The 19,302-nt window shown below is 33.0% G+C and overlaps 3 protein-coding genes across 5 annotated transcripts in view; all 3 read left to right on the top strand.

Moving 5' to 3' along the window:
- LOC111640836 (selenoprotein T2-like) overlaps positions 1-5,016 on the top strand; it is a 10,308-nt gene extending 5,292 nt beyond the window's left edge. The window contains exon 4 of the mRNA XM_023386907.1: positions 4,402-5,016. The gene's annotated coding sequence lies outside the window, so the exon portion shown is untranslated. The remainder of the gene's footprint in view (positions 1-4,401) is intronic.
- A 4,275-nt stretch (positions 5,017-9,291) lies between these two features.
- Positions 9,292-10,524, top strand: LOC111640571. Of its 2 annotated transcripts, XR_002759289.1 has the most exons (3): positions 9,292-9,492; positions 9,765-10,003; positions 10,462-10,524. XR_002759289.1 is itself a non-coding variant. In XM_023386598.1 (2 exons), the coding sequence occupies exons 1-2, from the start codon at positions 9,381-9,383 to the stop codon at positions 9,983-9,985; spliced, it is 333 nt and encodes a 110-aa protein (XP_023242366.1). In that variant the 5' UTR covers positions 9,292-9,380; the 3' UTR covers positions 9,986-10,507. The 2 variants fall into 2 exon arrangements, 1 of the variants encoding a protein (XP_023242366.1); XM_023386598.1 differs by having other exon boundaries at positions 9,765-10,507.
- Positions 10,525-11,143: 619 nt separating this feature from the next.
- LOC111640826 lies at positions 11,144-14,192 on the top strand. 2 transcript variants are annotated; one of them, XR_002759324.1, is made up of 3 exons: positions 11,144-12,482; positions 12,755-12,993; positions 13,452-14,192. XR_002759324.1 is itself a non-coding variant. In XM_023386894.1 (2 exons), exons 1-2 carry the CDS (start codon positions 12,371-12,373, stop codon positions 12,973-12,975), a joined length of 333 nt encoding a protein of 110 aa, XP_023242662.1. In that variant the 5' UTR covers positions 11,144-12,370; the 3' UTR covers positions 12,976-13,127. The 2 variants fall into 2 exon arrangements, 1 of the variants encoding a protein (XP_023242662.1); XM_023386894.1 differs by lacking the exon at positions 13,452-14,192 and having other exon boundaries at positions 12,755-13,127.
- Positions 14,193-19,302: the final 5,110 nt, after the last annotated feature.

Below are 19,302 nucleotides of genomic sequence, written 5' to 3'. Positions count from 1 at the left end.
AGAGCTCCCGTTGGGATTCGGCTTGCTCCCTTGTTTATTACGTACATCACCTCAGTGTATGGTATTTACATTTATTCAAGTGTTGTGCAAATCATGGCTTCTAAAAAAACAGAAAGGTGATTTCAATTGAAACAAAGCAAGAAATCATCAGAAGGAGTGAAAGTTGACAAAAACTTCCTTGTCAAATGGGGAGAGGTTCAGGAGTTTACCAACACTCATTATCCAAGCAGAGCTGAGGCCAACAGAATCAATGATCTCTGCAATGACACCCTTGCCCATCATTTCTGACAGGTGTTGAAGAAGAGAGAGAAACAGACCACCTTGGACATGTTTTTCAAGAAGCCAGCTGCCAAAACACAAAGGATGTAACAAGAGGACTGACCCTGCATGTTCCGGTAGCCTTTCCTGAATCTTACTTCGATTAAAAAACAACAAAAAGAGACCTGCTGCAATATGTAAAAAGTCTGTATCTGTATGAATGTGTGAAGAAAGTGTTTCTCCACCTCCTCCTCACAACATCTGACTACCCGGCATAGTTGGTGACTGCTCCATTTTCATTTTTTTCATGGTACAGTACTGCGGAACGAATTATATGTTTTAACATGTATTTCTATGGGAAAATGCATTTCGTATAACGGACTTTTCACTTAACGGATTAAGTATGCATTTGTTTAGCTTTAGACGTCAATATTAATTTTTACAAGTTAATGTATCATGTGAGTAATAATAACACCATTTTTATGTTGAATTATTTGAAGTGCAGATTATTGAGAATTTTATTATATAGATATATAATATGAAAAAAAGAATACCTTAATTGAGGAAATATTTTCAGTTTTTTATTTATCACTTATAAAAATTAAAACTTGGCTGACAGTATTTACATTTTCAAAAATATAAAAATATCACAAATATACATTTTATACTTTTAAATTTTACTTAGCTATTTTATACTAGAAATTCTTCTGTCAAGCATGATGGAATACTTTTTATGAGAAAATAGAGATTGAAGAATTGAGAAGAGTAGATATTTCAAGAAATTCAAGAATAGTTGCTAATATTTTTACAAATTAAGTATTTTTTACTTGAGCTTGATGTTGTGATGCTGTATCTGCAGCCCTTGGCAAAGCCATTCTTATTTGATGTTGCTCAAGTCAGACTTCATTCAGTGGTCTTGGTGGTGGTTATTCTTTTAGATCTAGAATTTACCTGACCAATTTTACTCACATTTTCCTAGGTTTTTTTTTTTTTTTGACAAAATAGTGAGTTTTTTTAATTGCATGTTGTTAAAACAAAAATAAATTGTATGTACTGTACATTAGCGAGATGTGCAATAACACTTTTTAAATAACAGTCTCATTAGATCATTACTTCTGATTGGATAGTAGAATATCACATGGTCAGTACAGAAAGATTTTTTTTTTAAATTCCTTATAGAAGTGATGTGATGGAGCTATCTTTTTTTAAAGTTTAAATTTTAAATTTAATGAAGTAAGTTTAAAATATGCCATTTTTCAAAATATTTTAAAATGCAACTTAAGGGAAATTCCCTTGTCAAGCATGAACTAAATGAGGTCACTGATGTCACTGCGATTACCAATACCAAATCAATAAATGTTTATTTTATAGCTAATATTTCCACAAAATAAATAGCCTATACTTTCCATTAAAATGTTAACAAATATAACCAAAATTTCATCTGAATTGGACAAAAGCTGTAGGAGTTACAAGGAATTCACACACTCACACTTTTGCCTATCTTTAAAAATTTAATCTTTTTATGTAGTAACTTTTAATCTATAAAACAAAGCACATTGGCAGTCTTTCGGATGTATTTATGGCACTCTCACCAACAATGACACTACTTGGTTTATAGGAAGCTATGTCAACGAAGAAGAAATAATGTATAATCAGTTCTAATTAAAGAGAACCTGGCAAAAGGCATGAAACATTGCCCATGGATTTTGGAATATTGAAATTTTGAAATATCAGACACCATGCTTGCTTGAATAAAAAAATAATATTGAATGATGGTGTTAAAAATTGTGACATTTTGTATGAGGATGTCTCCAATTCTCAAACTATGTTGTTTGGGGGATTTTCCCAATTTTTGAACTGTATTATAGGAATGCTGTGTTATACGAGGGATACCTGTATCAACTTTTTAAATTTAATAATAAATTAAATAAACATTGGCTTTAATATAGCAAAAAATATGAAAATATTTAATCTCTATTTAACTCAAAGTATATTCTTTGGATCTAAGCTACAGCAGTGTGATTTAAATTATTAAAATGATTCTTTTTATAATTATATATGTAATAAAAGTTGATTAGTAATTTTAGTAATTATTATATAACTAAATGTTATGTATATAAGTATAAATTACAAAATTAATTCTTTTGCCGTTGGTTTTTAAAACATAATTTATATGATTAAATTACACTCTCAGAATACATCTGCAATATTTCAAAATTAGAGTGAAGTGATTGGCAGAATATTGATCACACATCTTAGATGAAACTCTGATTCTGATTGGTTCTCTGATATTTTTTGATTCTTACTCCTTTATATACACACTAGAATCAGTTATACTAGAAAGTTGTTAAGTTAGTAGAATGTCCAAATTTCAGCAGTAACATGAAATATTAATACTAGAACAAATGTTTTCAGATTAATATTGCATGTTACTGCTGGAGTTTGGGTGTTCTATGTAACTAGAAAGTTGTTATAGAACAGATACAGTACTGCAATATTTACATTTTATTTAACCGAGAAAGAAAAATATTAACATTTACTGATTTTAATAAATAATATCTTATATATTTCAACAGATAGAATTTTATTTTTTTTCCCCCATGACAAAAATAACATTCTGTAGTTTTTTTGTTCTATTTATAAATATTCTAGTAATTAGAAATTTCTGAAAATAGTTTACTACTTTCAACATAATATTTATCTGGTCTAAATATAGCAGTATTTTTTAAACATTGAACATAATTGATCTTGCATTCCATTTTAGGGAAATTGCATGAATTGTATAGGGTTTTCCAAAAAGAATGCTACCATTTTGAATTACTGTAGTTATGTTAATTATTACCTAAGAAGTATGTGACATACACTAATCAATAGAATAATCATCAAAGTTTTATCTCCCAATCCACATTCAAATGTATTGCTATCTACTATCTCTAGGAAGCACCATAAATGAAAATGGTGACTCTGCAACAGAGAAGACATTTGTGTTTTGCAGTTTTCAAAATCAGAGTCATTTGTTATTGTGCAAAACTTAATCTGCCAGAGCCGTAGAATTGTGGCTGTAGTGGTAAGAGTGACAACGGATATGCTGTAGCGAGCGTAGAAAGAATTTGTGTATTAGTTGGTGTACACATTGACAAATTGTAATGGAAAAATGTAAAACTTAGACTGTTTTCCAATGTTTTAATGCACATTATAATGTTATCGGATAATAATGAACATAATTAGTCATTTTAAATGGTAGTGTTCTTTTTGGAAGATCCTGCATTTGTTCATTAGATGAAATAATAATTGAATTTTATGGATGACTTTTCTAAATTAACATTCTATTAAAACGGTTTATATCAATCCTTGTGTTAATTCTTGTATAGTAGCAGAATAGTAGTGCATAAAATTAATAACTATATAAACAATCAATAGACTAAAGTACTATAATTATAAACTGGCTAACACCAGATTGTTTTACTATAATTCTATGATTTTTTAAAATTATGTGAGTTGGAAGTAGTGGTAATTACTACCTTATCACATTTAAAATTTCATCCATTTGATATCCATTATCATTCCAAATTTGGATAATGATTGATTAAAAACATTATTGTATTTATAGTCTAAAATATACTACAATAATTGCCTTATAATTAAAATTAATAATGGTTTTGTTTTCAGAAGGTAATTATGAAACAGAAAATGAAAAACAGCTGTAATTTCCAATACAAATTCTTTAAAATAACAAATATTTTCAACTTTAAAAATATAGATATCTTTTTAAAATTGTACACTTCATTCTATCTCTGGATGTTCTGTGAGTTTCTTTAATGTTTGGTGTTGTGTAGTGTAGCTTTGACAAAAGCCTTTGAACAAGGTCAAAGTCATTTGTTGTTAAAGAATTTGTTCTGCAGTTGCGGTTGTTTATGTTTACTGTTTATTGATCATCCAATTTATATCCAGTTTATGCATTTAATTTTCTTAATTCTCAGTGAAATTTCTATGCCTAACTTAAATCTCTAAATATTTTTCATTATTTTGATGCTATGTTATTTTTTAAATTTACAATTAATATTTATTTTTGCATATTTATAATGATTAATATAAAATAAATTACATATATAAAGTTTTGCAATGAATATTTTTCTTTTGTAGATCGTCCTACGTTGAAGTTTTCTATATGCAGTATATGATTTGTTGACATTTATGTGATATATGATTTGCGGATGATGAAATATGACAGCTTCCACTTCAAGCTCTTGTTGCCTGTGGTAGCTTGATGAAATATCATCATCAGTCAAGAGATTATATCAAGAAAAAGTTATTAGTTTAAGTAAAAATTGATTTATTACTAGTAAAAATTTATCCAGATATGTAATATTGATATACTTTCCATCTCTAATTTGTTGTTTCTAAATATTTACTTCATTTTTCTATTTTATTATTTAAATTATAAAACAAATTGTTTATTTTTTGTTAAAATGCTTAAACATTGATTTAATGGCAGCTAAATTAGTTAATGAAATAGCAATTTAAAAATTTTTATTTAGACAGTAAACAATAGGATAATTTAGAAACTATCGGAGCATCCTAAATTTTTTTCCATCATAATTTATTTAATTGCGGCTATCGATAGTTAAATGTTACGTTTAGAAAATTGCCCAAACTATATACAGTTTTAAGGTTATGGAAAATATATTTAAGTAAAATATTGTATGATAAAAATTGGAAATAAACAGATGTCTCAATTATCATTACAGATATGTAAAAGTTGTGTCTAGTGTTTTTATATAATGTGTAGTTTCTCCTAATTTTAATTTATGAATATGCTTGTTTTGCATACATGTTATGTTCATATTCAGGTGTTATGTCTGTTCTTACAGCAGTGCCATGAGAAAATCTATTTTAAATTAATCAGATACATTTTACTGATATGCTAACCTTGCAGTACAGCTGTAAGAACCAAGGCTAGTTTTACAAACAAGTTAAACAGATTCTGGCTTATCATCTCTCTTAAATTTATAATTATTTGGTAAAAGTTTAGGAGCTGCTACAAGTCTAAATCTGTCTAACTCATTTGTGAAGACTGATGCTGTTTTTTTTTAAATTATACGTGTCATCAATGGACAAGTAGCACTATCGGTGTACTAGACCAGACTAGACGTTTGCAGTGCCACGGTTTATAACTTTGTTAAATTCCTTCTGAATTTAATTTGTAAGTAAAATTTTATTCCTTTTATTAATCATGAATTGCAAAAAGGCAAGTGAAAAGCAACAGAAAACTAAAAAAATTACTAGAATCACAATGGAACTGAAAAAAGAGATTGTTGAGGAATATGAAGGTTGTATGTGTGTTTGAGATTTAACTGTTGCATACCATATTCCGAGAACGACAATATCGACAATCGTGAAAAATAAAGACATTATTAAATCTGCTAACGTTGAGAAAGGAGTTAAATCAATTTCTAAACAGAGATCAAAGACATTAGATCATGTTGAGAAATTGCTTTTGCTTGGATAACTGAAAAACAGTGTGCTGGCGATATCCTATCAGAAGCAATTATTTGTGAGAAAGCTAAAAAGATACATGTTGATCTCAAGAAAAATCAAGCAGGAGCTAGTCAGGAAAGCGAGGTGTTTAAAGCCAGCCATATTTTTTTTACATGAGAACGGATTAATCATTTTTACATTACTTCTTATGGGAAAGGTTGGTTTGGTATACGTCCTATTCGGTATAGGTCCGAACATCAGGAACAGATTAAGGTCGTATACCGAGGTTCCATTGTATATAGTTTCTCATAAACAGATATTTAAGCAGACTAATATTTATGTTTATCTGAAGTGTTTCATTTACTAATTTATTTTCTGTGAAGAATTTAGGCAGATTTATTAAACAAATAGTAATATACTAAAATTTAGTTCTGCACTTGTTAACGAGACTGAACTGTTATATAATTATGAGGAGCTAAAGCACTTTTTGGAGTGAAAACTTTATCAGAGGATGTTGAACATTACTTCTTGCTCCAAGAAAGAATTGAAGTATCGTCTGAGATCTAAAAATTATATTTATTTTCCATATTTCATTATCATTTTAAGTATTTTGATTTATATAACAGAAAAATTTATATAATTTTATTTAATGAATATTTTGATTTTGTGGAGATCCGATAGGAAGCGAAACTAATGTATGTTCAGTTTTGTTGTCACGTGATTGAAATGATGTACAATGTTTTGAAAACTGGAATAGAGTCAAGGACTGGTGACTTCATAACAATGTGAATAATAAAATCATACAATAAAAAAAAAGAAGCTTTTTGAAATAGAAGAATAATTAGCAATAATTTTCAAAATTTTTATTGAAACCAGAAATTAATGTTAGAAACATATTTAAAATAATGAGTACATTCCAGTATGCATCAAAATAGTGCATCAGTGAACAACGGTGTACTAAAATTTAGGTGCAGTGACTGATACAAATGGCACTCATTGGGCTGTGGATAGAGTGAGTTCTGATGAAGTGATATGGTCACCTACATGGTTTTATTATTAAAACCATTTTTACTTTTCATCTGTATTAATTAAAAGTTATTTTGATAAAAATAAGTGTACAAATGCTAATGTAGGGTGCTCTGTTTCCTCCATCTTGTCAGGTTGCCAGACTTTCAGTAATAGCTTGTTAAACTGTAAATTGCTGCATTGATTGAGGCAGAGACTGATGCATACTGGCGTGTACTCAATGTTATCATATTTATTTATGAAGATGAAAAGTTTGATGTTACAAGACTAGAACTTTGAGATTGAAATAAAAATTTACTTAACTCTAAAAGATATTGTCAGTGTTTTATTCTTGCTTTTCACCCAGCTCAATTTTTATAATTCTTCTGGAAATTTATACTGAAAGTAAATGTTTGAAAGGAATGAGTGAAAGAGTAGATTTTCTTTGTTAAAAAAGTTTTATCGTCCAGAATTACGTCACAGTTTTTAACACTGCAGTTATGCCCTTTAGCTTTCTTTTATACTTAAGTTCAGAAAATATTTATTTTAAGCACAAAATAGAATTATTTTTACATTTAATTTTAATTATAAATAAGTATTGGAGATAATTTTCTTATTAAATACTTTACTATTTTTGTATGGGTTTATTTTCTCTTTTGTGAGCACTTGTAAAGGCCTGAAGTGGATCTTTACAATAAACTTATCATTGGTTTGACTAGCTGGGAAGTAACAACATTTGCAAACTCTATAAACTGAATTATAAGATCATTTCTATGGTGTAAAAGCTTGAAAATATCTAATTTAATTGAACATAAAATATGATATAATTTGTTATCTGACATTAGATCTCAGATAAATGAATATCCTCTAATTTTGCTGGATCTATAAAAATCAGTACTTTGAACATTGTCTGAGCTCATTACAATACCATAAAAATAGATAATTTTAAGAGAAAAATGAATTAAAATAGTGACTGACAGCATTTCAATGGAACTTTTGCCTGCTCACGAGAAATAGCACTTTTAGGTTTTTCATGGTGAGATTTTCTTATTGAGAGTTTTCATGTGAGAAGCCACTAGCTTTTCTACAGGATTGAAATTTAGAGAACATGAATATCGTGGCAGAATGTTGAACTGTTATGGATCTACAGGTCTAGATTCTTATATTTTATTCTGGAAGACACATTGAGTTGCTACTTCTATGAAGGGATGATAAAAGACGATGTCAGTGCCAGCTCTCCAAGATTCTGGTCTAAACCATTTAGTTTTCAATATCATAGTTTTCACATTCAAAATACTGTATATTTTTTCCTCAGATTATACCAATAACGTATACAAGAGTCAGAACCATCATGTGAAAACTTTTCATAAAAACACAGTACCTATGAAGAAAATCTCTAGATTAATATGTGACAAGGTGTAGAAATGAGAAGTCAAAGGCAATCTTGCTCCAGTCCAGTCTCTTGACATATTAGCACTGGCAGACACATGCTGAAAGATGCTCTTTTGGCATTTTTATATCTGCATACTCATGTACAGCTCGCCAGACTTGTACTTTCCTACACAATCAAGTACAGGTCATGACAAACTTGACCAATTGAATTGTTTGAATTTGATATTTCTTCACTAATAAGTATTCATATTTATATAAAACTTAGGATCTATAACCAGTGCTGTAACTAGGCAGGTGCAACAGGTGCACCCACACGGCCCACTTGGAAGAGGGGCCCAAAATGCATGTATTTGTTTTATTACTTTCCCAAATGTAATTAATTAAGGGGCCTAAATGCAAATTCCTGCACAGGAATGGCTAGTTACGGCACTGTCTATAACACTTGAGTCAATTTGAATCAAATTCCTTTATACAATGCTTATTTGTCAGTACAAAGATGATTATACTGTTAACAGTACAGTTGATACATGGGAAATATCAAAACTTTAGTGTTTTAAAAATTGTATCAATTTATCATGGATATGTGATATTGTATAACATATAAAGTAAAAATATCTTGATTATATCTGTTGACGTTGCCAGTCAAAATTATTTTTATTGGTTTAATGTATATAAATAAGCATCCTTAGTGTGATACTTTGTCCCTTGTTATTGGCTTTAGCATAATGTGATATGAAGGAAAAGCAGAGTATCATAGCAGTAAAGAGAAGCATCATGCTTTATACCTGTATCTAGTTATTATACACGGAGAAAAACTAATGTATTCGATATATATTTCAATTCATGAATCGAATTTCTATAGTACAAGTAGAACTCTTACATACAGATGAAAGGCCCCTTTGAGTTTAAATTGGTCTTCAATCCGTGGTTCCAAAATAAGGTTACATCATGATCTTCGTGAGTTTAAAACTTTTGAACGTATAGAAACTAGTATATATCTGAAATTAGACGAGACATACACCTTAAGGCATTTAAAATTACTTTATATGTAAATATAAGAATATATTGGTGTTTAGTTTCAGCAGAGGTAAGGTGTAGAGTCTACGCTTACACCTACACTAAACGACGTAACCTGTCATTTAGCGTAGGTCAGAAACAACGGAAGTTCAAGTTCAGAATAAATACGGAAAAGCAGGTAGGGTCGTTGACTCTGGTATGACGACCTTAGGTGCTGCGAAACGCTCATCATGAATGTCTCCCGCTTTTTGATCGCTCTTGTTTTGGTCGTACCGCATTTTTGTTTAGACAATCGCAACCAAGAAATTGATAAGAATAATGATAAGGCCACTAGAGAATCAAGTAAGTTTTTTTACGCTAACTCAGCATATTTTATTAGTGTTTTATGTATCTCACTCTATTTGTACTGCACGAATTTTTTTTTTCATTTAAAGTTGTATTTTTAAAAAATCGGTCTTTCCGTCGATCGAAAGTAAAGAAAGGTTCGAAAATAATATATATATTAAGTACTCTAACCATAAAAATTTTTATACAAGATGAGTGATGCGAATTTCAAGTTACTCTGCACGTTGCCAGTGATTCGATATTGCGTGATATCCACCTCTTAATTTCAGGATTGAGGAGGGCCATCATAAAAACGTCGTCTCCTGCTTTGTTACTGCTCTCGTTATCCGTAGGAGCAATAGCAACGTTTTACTTATTAGAATCTCCCCTCTCTCCGTTACCTCTTCTTCCCTTGCCCTATCCACCGGTTGGCACTTATCCACCCAAAGAAACGGTGGCTGCCGGAAGAAATTTTGCCAAGAATCAATGGATGCTGTTTACTAAACATTGACATTTGATTAAATATCCGGTAAGCTCATCGGCTATTTTTTTTAACGTTATTAACGTAGAATCAATTGTATATTTCATAAATAGATCATACTATTCAATATACGGACCATAATATAATAATTTTGTGGGTCTTCCGTATATACGCTCTATATAATGCCCTTTTTATAGTAGTACTATTTTTGAAATTTGTTATAAAACGGGCTCTCAATTATTGGGTGCTATGTCTCTAATTATGTCAATGGTAACACGTGAGGGTGTCGTGTTCCACCCGTTCGTGACAGTTCAACACGTGGGGGTGTCGCATGGCACCAACTCGTGACACCATATTCGTGTTGCTTTCTACTCGCAAAACATACTAGACACCTAAATTATATAAGCCCGTTGTTATCCGGTTAACTTTTATGAAATTTAAACATAAAACACTTGTAGATTCTGGTATATAAATCTAATATTTACTATTCGTAATTTTGTTTTCAGGGTAAAATGTGATATTGAGAGGATTCCGAAAGAAAATACGAGATTTATAATAACTAAAATGTCGAATTTTATNTATATATATATAACACACTAATTTTTTTTATCTTTTCTACGTTATTTTTAAATTATTGTCATTATGTTATGTAAGTTAAGTTTTAATATCATTTCCCTTCTCCCTCTCTTCCGCCACCATTTTACACCTCCACCATCGTCTATCCTCAAAGGTAAAGTGCAAATAAAACTACATTTTTTTTAATCAATTAGTCTATTATTCTATTATGGTTATTTATACATTTACAAAATGCATTTTTCAGTGTTTTCCTTACAAAAGTTATTATTTTTTTTCAATGTACTACTTAGCTTTAATTTGAGTGTGTTTTTCGTGTTGAAACAAATTATTTGGTTTTACATGTAATTGTATGGGGAAAAATGATTCGCATTACGATATTTTCATGATACGATCTCAGTTTCGGAACGGATTAATTTCGTATCCTGAGGTACCACTGTATATTAGTATTATTAGAATATATTATTATTATATCTGAAGTACAGAGCTCCTGTTGGGATTCGGCTTGCTCCCTTGTTTATTACGTACATCACCTCAGTGTATGGTATTTACATTTATTCAAGTGTTGTGCAAATCATGGCTTCTAAAAAAANAAATCTCTAGATTAATATGTGACAAGGTGTAGAAATGAGAAGTCAAAGGCAATCTTGCTCCAGTCCAGTCTCTTGACATATTAGCACTGGCAGACACATGCTGAAAGATGCTCTTTTGGCATTTTTATATCTGCATACTCATGTACAGCTCGCCAGACTTGTACTTTCCTACACAATCAAGTACAGGTCATGACAAACTTGACCAATTGAATTGTTTGAATTTGATATTTCTTCACTAATAAGTATTCATATTTATATAAAACTTAGGATCTATAACCAGTGCTGTAACTAGGCAGGTGCAACAGGTGCACCCACACGGCCCACTTGGAAGAGGGGCCCAAAATGCATGTATTTGTTTTATTACTTTCCCAAACCTAATTAATTAAGGGGCCTAAATGCAAATTCCTGCACAGGAATGGCTAGTTACGGCACTGTCTATAACACTTGAGTCAATTTGAATCAAATTCCTTTATACAATGCTTATTTGTCAGTACAAAGATGATTATACTGTTAACAGTACAGTTGATACATGGGAAATATCAAAACTTTAGTGTTTTAAAAATTGTATCAATTTATCATGGATATGTGATATTGTATAACATATAAAGTAAAAATATCTTGATTATATCTGTTGACGTTGCCAGTCAAAATTATTTTTATTGGTTTAATGTATATAAATAAGCATCCTTAGTGTGATACTTTGTCCCTTGTTATTGGCTTTAGCATAATGTGATATGAAGGAAAAGCAGAGTATCATAGCAGTAAAGAGAAGCATCATGCTTTATACCTGTATCTAGTTATTATACACGGAGAAAAACTAATGTATTCGATATATATTTCAATTCATGAATCGAATTTCTATAGTACAAGTAGAACTCTTACATACAGATGAAAGGCCCCTTTGAGTTTAAATTGGTCTTCAATCCGTGGTTCCAAAATAAGGTTACATCATGATCTTCGTGAGTTTAAAACTTTTGAACGTATAGAAACTAGTATATATCTGAAATTAGACGAGACATACACCTTAAGGCATTTAAAATTACTTTATATGTAAATATAAGAATATATTGGTGTTTAGTTTCAGCAGAGGTAAGGTGTAGAGTCTACGCTTACACCTACACTAAACGACGTAACCTGTCATTTAGCGTAGGCCAGAAACAACGGAAGTTCAAGTTCAGAATAAATACGGAAAAGCAGGTAGGGTCGTTGACTCTGGTATGACGACCTTAGGTGCTGCGAAACGCTCATCATGAATGTCTCCCGCTTTTTGATCGCTCTTGTTTTGGTCGTACCGCATTTTTGTTTAGACAATCGCAACCAAGAAATTGATAAGAATAATGATAAGGCCACTAGAGAATCAAGTAAGTTTTTTTACGCTAACTCAGCATATTTTATTAGTGTTTTATGTATCTCACTCTATTTGTACTGCACGAATTTTTTTTTTCATTTAAAGTTGTATTTTTAAAAAATCGGTCTTTCCGTCGATCGAAAGTAAAGAAAGGTTCGAAAATAATATATATATTAAGTACTCTAACCATAAAAATTTTTATACAAGATGAGTGATGCGAATTTCAAGTTACTCTGCACGTTGCCAGTGATTCGATATTGCGTGATATCCACCTCTTAATTTCAGGATTGAGGAGGGCCATCATAAAAACGTCGTCTCCTGCTTTGTTACTGCTCTCGTTATCCGTAGGAGCAATAGCAACGTTTTACTTATTAGAATCTCCCCTCTCTCCGTTACCTCTTCTTCCCTTGCCCTATCCACCGGTTGGCACTTATCCACCCAAAGAAACGGTGGCTGCCGGAAGAAATTTTGCCAAGAATCAATGGATGCTGTTTACTAAACATTGACATTTGATTAAATATCCGGTAAGCTCATCGGCTATTTTTTTTAACGTTATTAACGTAGAATCAATTGTATATTTCATAAATAGATCATACTATTCAATATACGGACCATAATATAATAATTTTGTGGGTCTTCCGTATATACGCTCTATATAATGCCCTTTTTATAGTAGTACTATTTTTGAAATTTGTTATAAAACGGGCCCTCAATTATTGGGTGCTATGTCTCTAATTATGTCAATGGTAACACGTGAGGGTGTCGTGTTCCACCCGTTCGTGACAGTTCAACACGTGGGGGTGTCGCATGGCACCAACTCGTGACACCATATTCGTGTTGCTTTCTACTCGCAAAACATACTAGACACCTAAATTATATAAGCCCGTTGTTATCCGGTTAACTTTTATGAAATTTAAACATAAAACACTTGTAGATTCTGGTATATAAATCTAATATTTACTATTCGTAATTTTGTTTTCAGGGTAAAATGTGATATTGAGAGGATTCCGAAAGAAAATACGAGATTTATAATAACTAAAATGTCGAATTTTATGTAATTTATTCTTCTTAATAAAGTAATTTAATTTATAATTGCTGACTTTTATAATTTATATTTTTAAATATAATAATTTTTATTTAAATGAAATATAAGGTGGAAACTTATGTGAATGTAATCTGCTATGAGAAGTTTTTAGCATTTACCAACGAGTGGGGTCTAACGATGGCCGAGAGGATAAAACCACCGAAAACTTGTCACGGGTTCGTTCCTCATTAACCCGTGGAATTTTCCGGGATTTCCTTGCGTGTACACTTACGTGGGGACAAATTTTCAGTAGAAAATCTTCCTATGAGGTACAGGTACAGTACCTCCTTGCCTGACCGCTCGCGTGTTGCGTTACCTCATCCCATCAAGCCACTCCGGGTGTGTGTCACTCTTCAGAGTCCTCGGCAATTTCGCAATTTTTCAAAGTATTAAAGGGGAGTATCAAATAACAGATTAGGAATGATTATTTAAAATGCGACTGAGTACATTCCTTCACTTAATTAAATATGAATATCTAAAGCAGATATTTGTATTAAGTAACGTATAAGAACAGTATAGTAAGCTCATCATGAAATATAGAATGTTAAATTTTGTATAAATAGGATGCCAAAAATAATTAGAGACTTCAGCATTTCGTGGCTTCCCCTTTCTGGTCCTCTTCTATTTTTGAGTTTAATTCGTCGATTTTTTTTTATTTTGGAATTTTTAAACTTTATTGATTCATTCTTTTATAGCTTAAATCCTCCTTCATATAGGAGAATGCTGTTTGCAATTTCGCAAAATCATGGAAAGTATTTTGAATATAACTTAACTTTTAAATAATTAAAAAATTGTCTTATTTACACGTGAATAATTTATTGAATAAACATGAACGTGTGTGTGTCTATATGCACGTCTACATGCGAAGAGTCGAGTGAAAAAAATCTAATGCAAGGCCTCTACCAGAAGTTGCGTTCGGCCACTTACCTTTTTAGGCCCCGGTATTAAAAAAAACGAACAGTTCTGTATGTAGTAAATACAGGATGTACACGTATCAAGAAATAGACAAAAAAATAAATAGGACTCACATAATAACAGGAAGATCACCCGGATATTCGAGATGTGGGTAGCTTGTAGGAATTTTGAGTGGGTAGGACGGAATATAATTGTTACGGAACGCAGAGGTGTTTAAACTGATCGAGAGTCACCAGCCGTGGAGTAACATCCAAAATCATAAACGAATTAGATGAAGTTAGAAGTAACAAATGTTAACATCATAAGGATGTGTTGAAATTGTCGCTAGTTTAAGAAATTTCTTCGTTACGAAGATCACATTGGGTGGGGTAATTATTAATTTCTCTCGAATGTCGAATTTATTTGTTACTGGCAACAGCGAAATGCTGCAAACACGAAGCGAAGATTCTGTGTCATAAGACGACATTCAGGTATGCTTAAATATTTGTTTCATGTAATACTTATAATTTTTAATGTAAATCTATTGTAACACGTTGTGTATTAAAAAGTCCTCAATTAAATATATAAATCGGTGGCTTTGGAGCTTTCAGTTTGAAACCGTTGCCTTGGCATAATTTAGTGTATCGGGTACGTCGGATACCCAATGATTTATTTAAATTTGAAATGGATTATTGGGTATGAAGGAATCTTGCGACACTCCTAGAAACATCGTGGGATGTAATGAAAGCCAGGCTGAAAACTGTTACAGAGGCATCTTAGACTTAAAGTGCTGAAATTTGATAAGTCAAAATGTGTATGAATATGTTACGTAGCGAACGTAATGTTCGTATGCTAGCAAATTTTTCTGTAATCTGAAGAATTTTTTAATATTAGTTGATTGTGATAAAATTTTATATTTAATATATACTTTTTTGTAAAAAAAAATTGATGCACTTAAAAAAAGAGAAAGCTACCACGAAACTCTGTGAAAACGCTATTTGGCTACATAGTCAAGTGATTAAAACCCTTTGTCAATGAGCGCACCGGGCACAACAGAAAAGCACATTCTCGGGTTCATATGAGGAGTGCCGTTCACACTAACGGACAGATTTGATGAGGTTTGCTGTTTATGTTAAGTGCTCTGAAGATTCCTCAGCATCACTACCGTTGCTAAGTAAGCTGAACTAAGAATTTGAGAGCGGTCACATTATAGGTTTAAAAGCCAAGTATGTATCGGTCGCCATCTTGGTAGACGTTATATGACAGTATGATGATGGCAGCAGTGGGTCCAGGAAGGCGCGCACTGTCATCGCAAAGGACCAGAGTGACAAGTGCTCGAATGGTTCGTGCAATTAGAAGAACAGCCATTACAATATCAATGGCGTACCGTCTTTCATTCACAGGAACATACCTTCCTCTATACAGCTAGTAGTATGAAAGGCACCATTTGGCAACGCCTGTAAGAGGTGGAACTTCATCCCGTTGTTCCCTAAGATGTCTAACCATTGACCACCAATCGCAGGCAGTGCATCTGGAATGATGCCGATCCGGAAATGCTGGGCACGGATGATCATCGTATCCGTGTATAGAAGAGGCGTGATTGTCACTCAAATCCAGCTGCAGTAGTCGAGCGGCAGAATGGCATCACACTTGGGATTACAATCTGTGCAGTCATTTCATGACTACAGAATTCCCAAAGTATTGCTACAAAATAAACCACGTTGGCATTCTGCAGCCAATTATACTGCCTACGATGTTACGCCTTCTAGGGCTATTATTCATCATGATAATGCCAGACAATTGTAGGTTATCTGGAGGAATCTGAAAAGACATTAGACTATTGTTTGACTCCATGCTGCGCTATATATTGGCTCGTATTGCCAACAGAGGAGGTTTTGCTACGTACTAGTACGTAGTAAAACCACCTCTAATAACTTGCCTATGTAGTAATTTCGCACTAATTAAAAATTTTATCCTTTTGCAGTGAAAATTTAATCGTATTTATATCTTATGGTTATGGCACCCGCGATGGCATGTTGTTTCATAGCGATAGAACACTATTTTCAAGGTGCACCAATTTTTTTTTAGTATTGGCTAATTCGTTACGATATCAATTAATGTCATCAAACCCTTCTACGGAAAGATCAATACGAATTCGTATTACCACCCAGTGATAAAGATTTTTCTGGAATGTTTTCTCAAGCGGCCTCGTGATTGACCTCAAAATAATAAAATAAACGAAAGATTTAATAAAATTTTGTCTATCAATGTCAAATTATATCAATTAGAGATACGTAATAACGAAAAAATGAATTATTATTATGTAACGTGCGAATTTCTTTGCTTTTATCATTGATCGCTGCCACACGAACGATTTTGAATTGAAATTTCGACATTGTTCAATCCCGTTACTCAGAGCGACAAAAGTGAAAATAGAACTTCGCTTAATGAAAGTGGATAATATTGAAATAACTCTTATAAAGAAACCTTTTTACTAGAGGAGCTTAAAGGATATTAGCCACAATTTTATGTATTTTTCGTTTTAGTGTAAAATACTCTGTTCGGCTCCCTCTGCAGAATAAAACCATTAAACACTAGTAGTTGGTCGCGGGTTTGCGCCTGACCGATAGGCGGGTGAATTGGAGTTTTCAAGGTTTCCTTCACGTGTTTAAAGGCGGATGAATATGAACGGAAAAATTAAGGCGACATCGAACGTCAATGACGGCTTCCACCAATTGCCTCTTTTGACCCTGACAATTAAAATGACTGACTGGTCGAACCTGTCGTCGATGCCGTATTCCATCAACTCTCCGTCCTATGGGTACTGAGGATTTTTATACCCATTTTGGGTTCAGCCAGGCCCATATTATGGACGGCCGGGTGAAGAGGGACGGGGTCCGACATTCCACGAGAGGTCACCTTGAAAAATCTTGGGAAGTTACTCACTTCGACTCGATCCCAAATCCTCCAGAGTGGTAGGCGGATGCCTAAACAATCTCAGCCATCTGGCTGTCTAGAGATAAACCACATAACACTGGTAGTTGGTTGAGGATTCGCGCCTGGTCAACAGGCTGGCCATGTAGAATTTCCCAGGTTTTCTTCACGTTAGTAATATCCTAAATAGAGGCCAGTTTCCATGAAAGACCTCCCGGGAGGCACTCCCTCTCGGAAGATCGTACATGTGTCGCATTGCCGTACAGTACATCAATAAAACCAATCTAATTACTTTATTCTTCAGATCGAACTAAACAAAAGATTTTTCATTTTATTTATCTAAATGGATTCAATTCCAAATAAAAATTTCTATCGAAAATTCCATTTGGGATTTACATGAAGAGATAGGAAATATTTTGGACCAACTCTAAGAACTCTAACGAACAACTTACAAAAATATCATTGAGTATAATCAGGCCCGTCTTTGGTACGTGCGAGGCCCTGGGCCAAGAAAAGCTTGGAGGCCCCTTTAAGAAATTCGTAATGGAGGGTTAATGTTCATAAATTTTTTCAATTAGCTTTCTTTACTAAACATATTGTTATATTTATGTTTAATAAAATTTATCAAACATATCTTTTGATTGTTTACTGTTTATAATAATTTTATTACTTGTTGCTCTATTCAATTTTGCATATTTTTGAGGTCTCGAATGTTAGGTGGCCCCTGAGCCAAGGCTCGGTAGGCCCACACTTAGTTAAAGACGGGCCTGAGTAGAATTCATAGGAAATCTTTGAATACGAAGATCAAAGATGACGTGAAGAATAACACTCACTTGTCAGATCAGATTTTTCCTTTCTATCGTTTTTTAGCTCTCTTCCCCGTGGAAACTAAGAGAACCTTTTTGGCAAACTTTTTGGCCCACCGAACGCGTGCACAGTGCGGCGACCAGGTGGTGAGATTCACACCGGGGCCCGACAAATCCATATCCCGACAAGTTTGAACGGGTCGAAAAATTCCAGGAATTTTTGACCCGTTTAAACTTGATTCCGTTTTCCCTCAGAACGTTAGCTGCCAACCTAAGTGCTCGGCCATCTGGTCCTCAGCCTTTCTATTTTTGCTTAATCTTCCTTGTACGCGCTAAGTGGGACTGTTTGGGAATGAGAGGGGCCGGAGCAAGAATTTCACAAACCTGGGCAGTTTTTGATGGGAGATTAGCTCGTTCGCTTGCGACGTTTCGCTTATGAGTGGGTTTACACATTGACCAAGTGGATAAAACCACCGAACACTAGTCGCATGTTTACGCCTTACCTGACCACGGTTTTATCCACGTGTCTAACACCCAAATAGAGGTCAGATTTCCGTAGAAAGTCCGCCCAGGACGCACCCTCCTCATCCCTCATCAGGACGCTTTGTCAGATCGCCCCAGGTGTTATATTGCCTTATTCACCAATCACACTTTTAACTGGGGCGAATCCTGACCAAAATTATTGGGCATGCTGAAAGTTATAATAAGAATAATAGCCTATCTCGAGCATTAAACAATAGGCAAAAATGTTATTTGGTGTGAATAAAAAAGTATGGACTATTACAAAGCTCATTATATCTATAGAGGAGAAGGTGGTATTATGGAACCCCAATTACATTTTAGTGAATTGTAAACAAGGTATCATAACTACACCCACATTTATGGAATTATGGTATTTATGGTATTATGGAACCCCAATTACATTTTAGTGAATTGTAAACAAGGTATTATAACTACACCCACATTTTTTGTGCGAAAAGTACTGGTAACTAGTAAACTAAATGTTCCTAATTGGATTTTTCGCTAGTGTAATTATAAGTATGGTTTTTGAAGGCTTTTGTACAAAAAGTCCGAAAGTAGGCTTAGAGAAAATCGGGTGGTAATATGGAACCTTA

Source organism: Centruroides sculpturatus, unplaced genomic scaffold (genome assembly GCF_000671375.1).
Source record: "Centruroides sculpturatus isolate CEXI.00-Female unplaced genomic scaffold, Cexi_2.0 scaffold163, whole genome shotgun sequence".
NCBI lineage: Eukaryota > Metazoa > Arthropoda > Arachnida > Scorpiones > Buthidae > Centruroides > Centruroides sculpturatus.
This window is presented reverse-complemented; position numbering and strand designations above follow the sequence as displayed.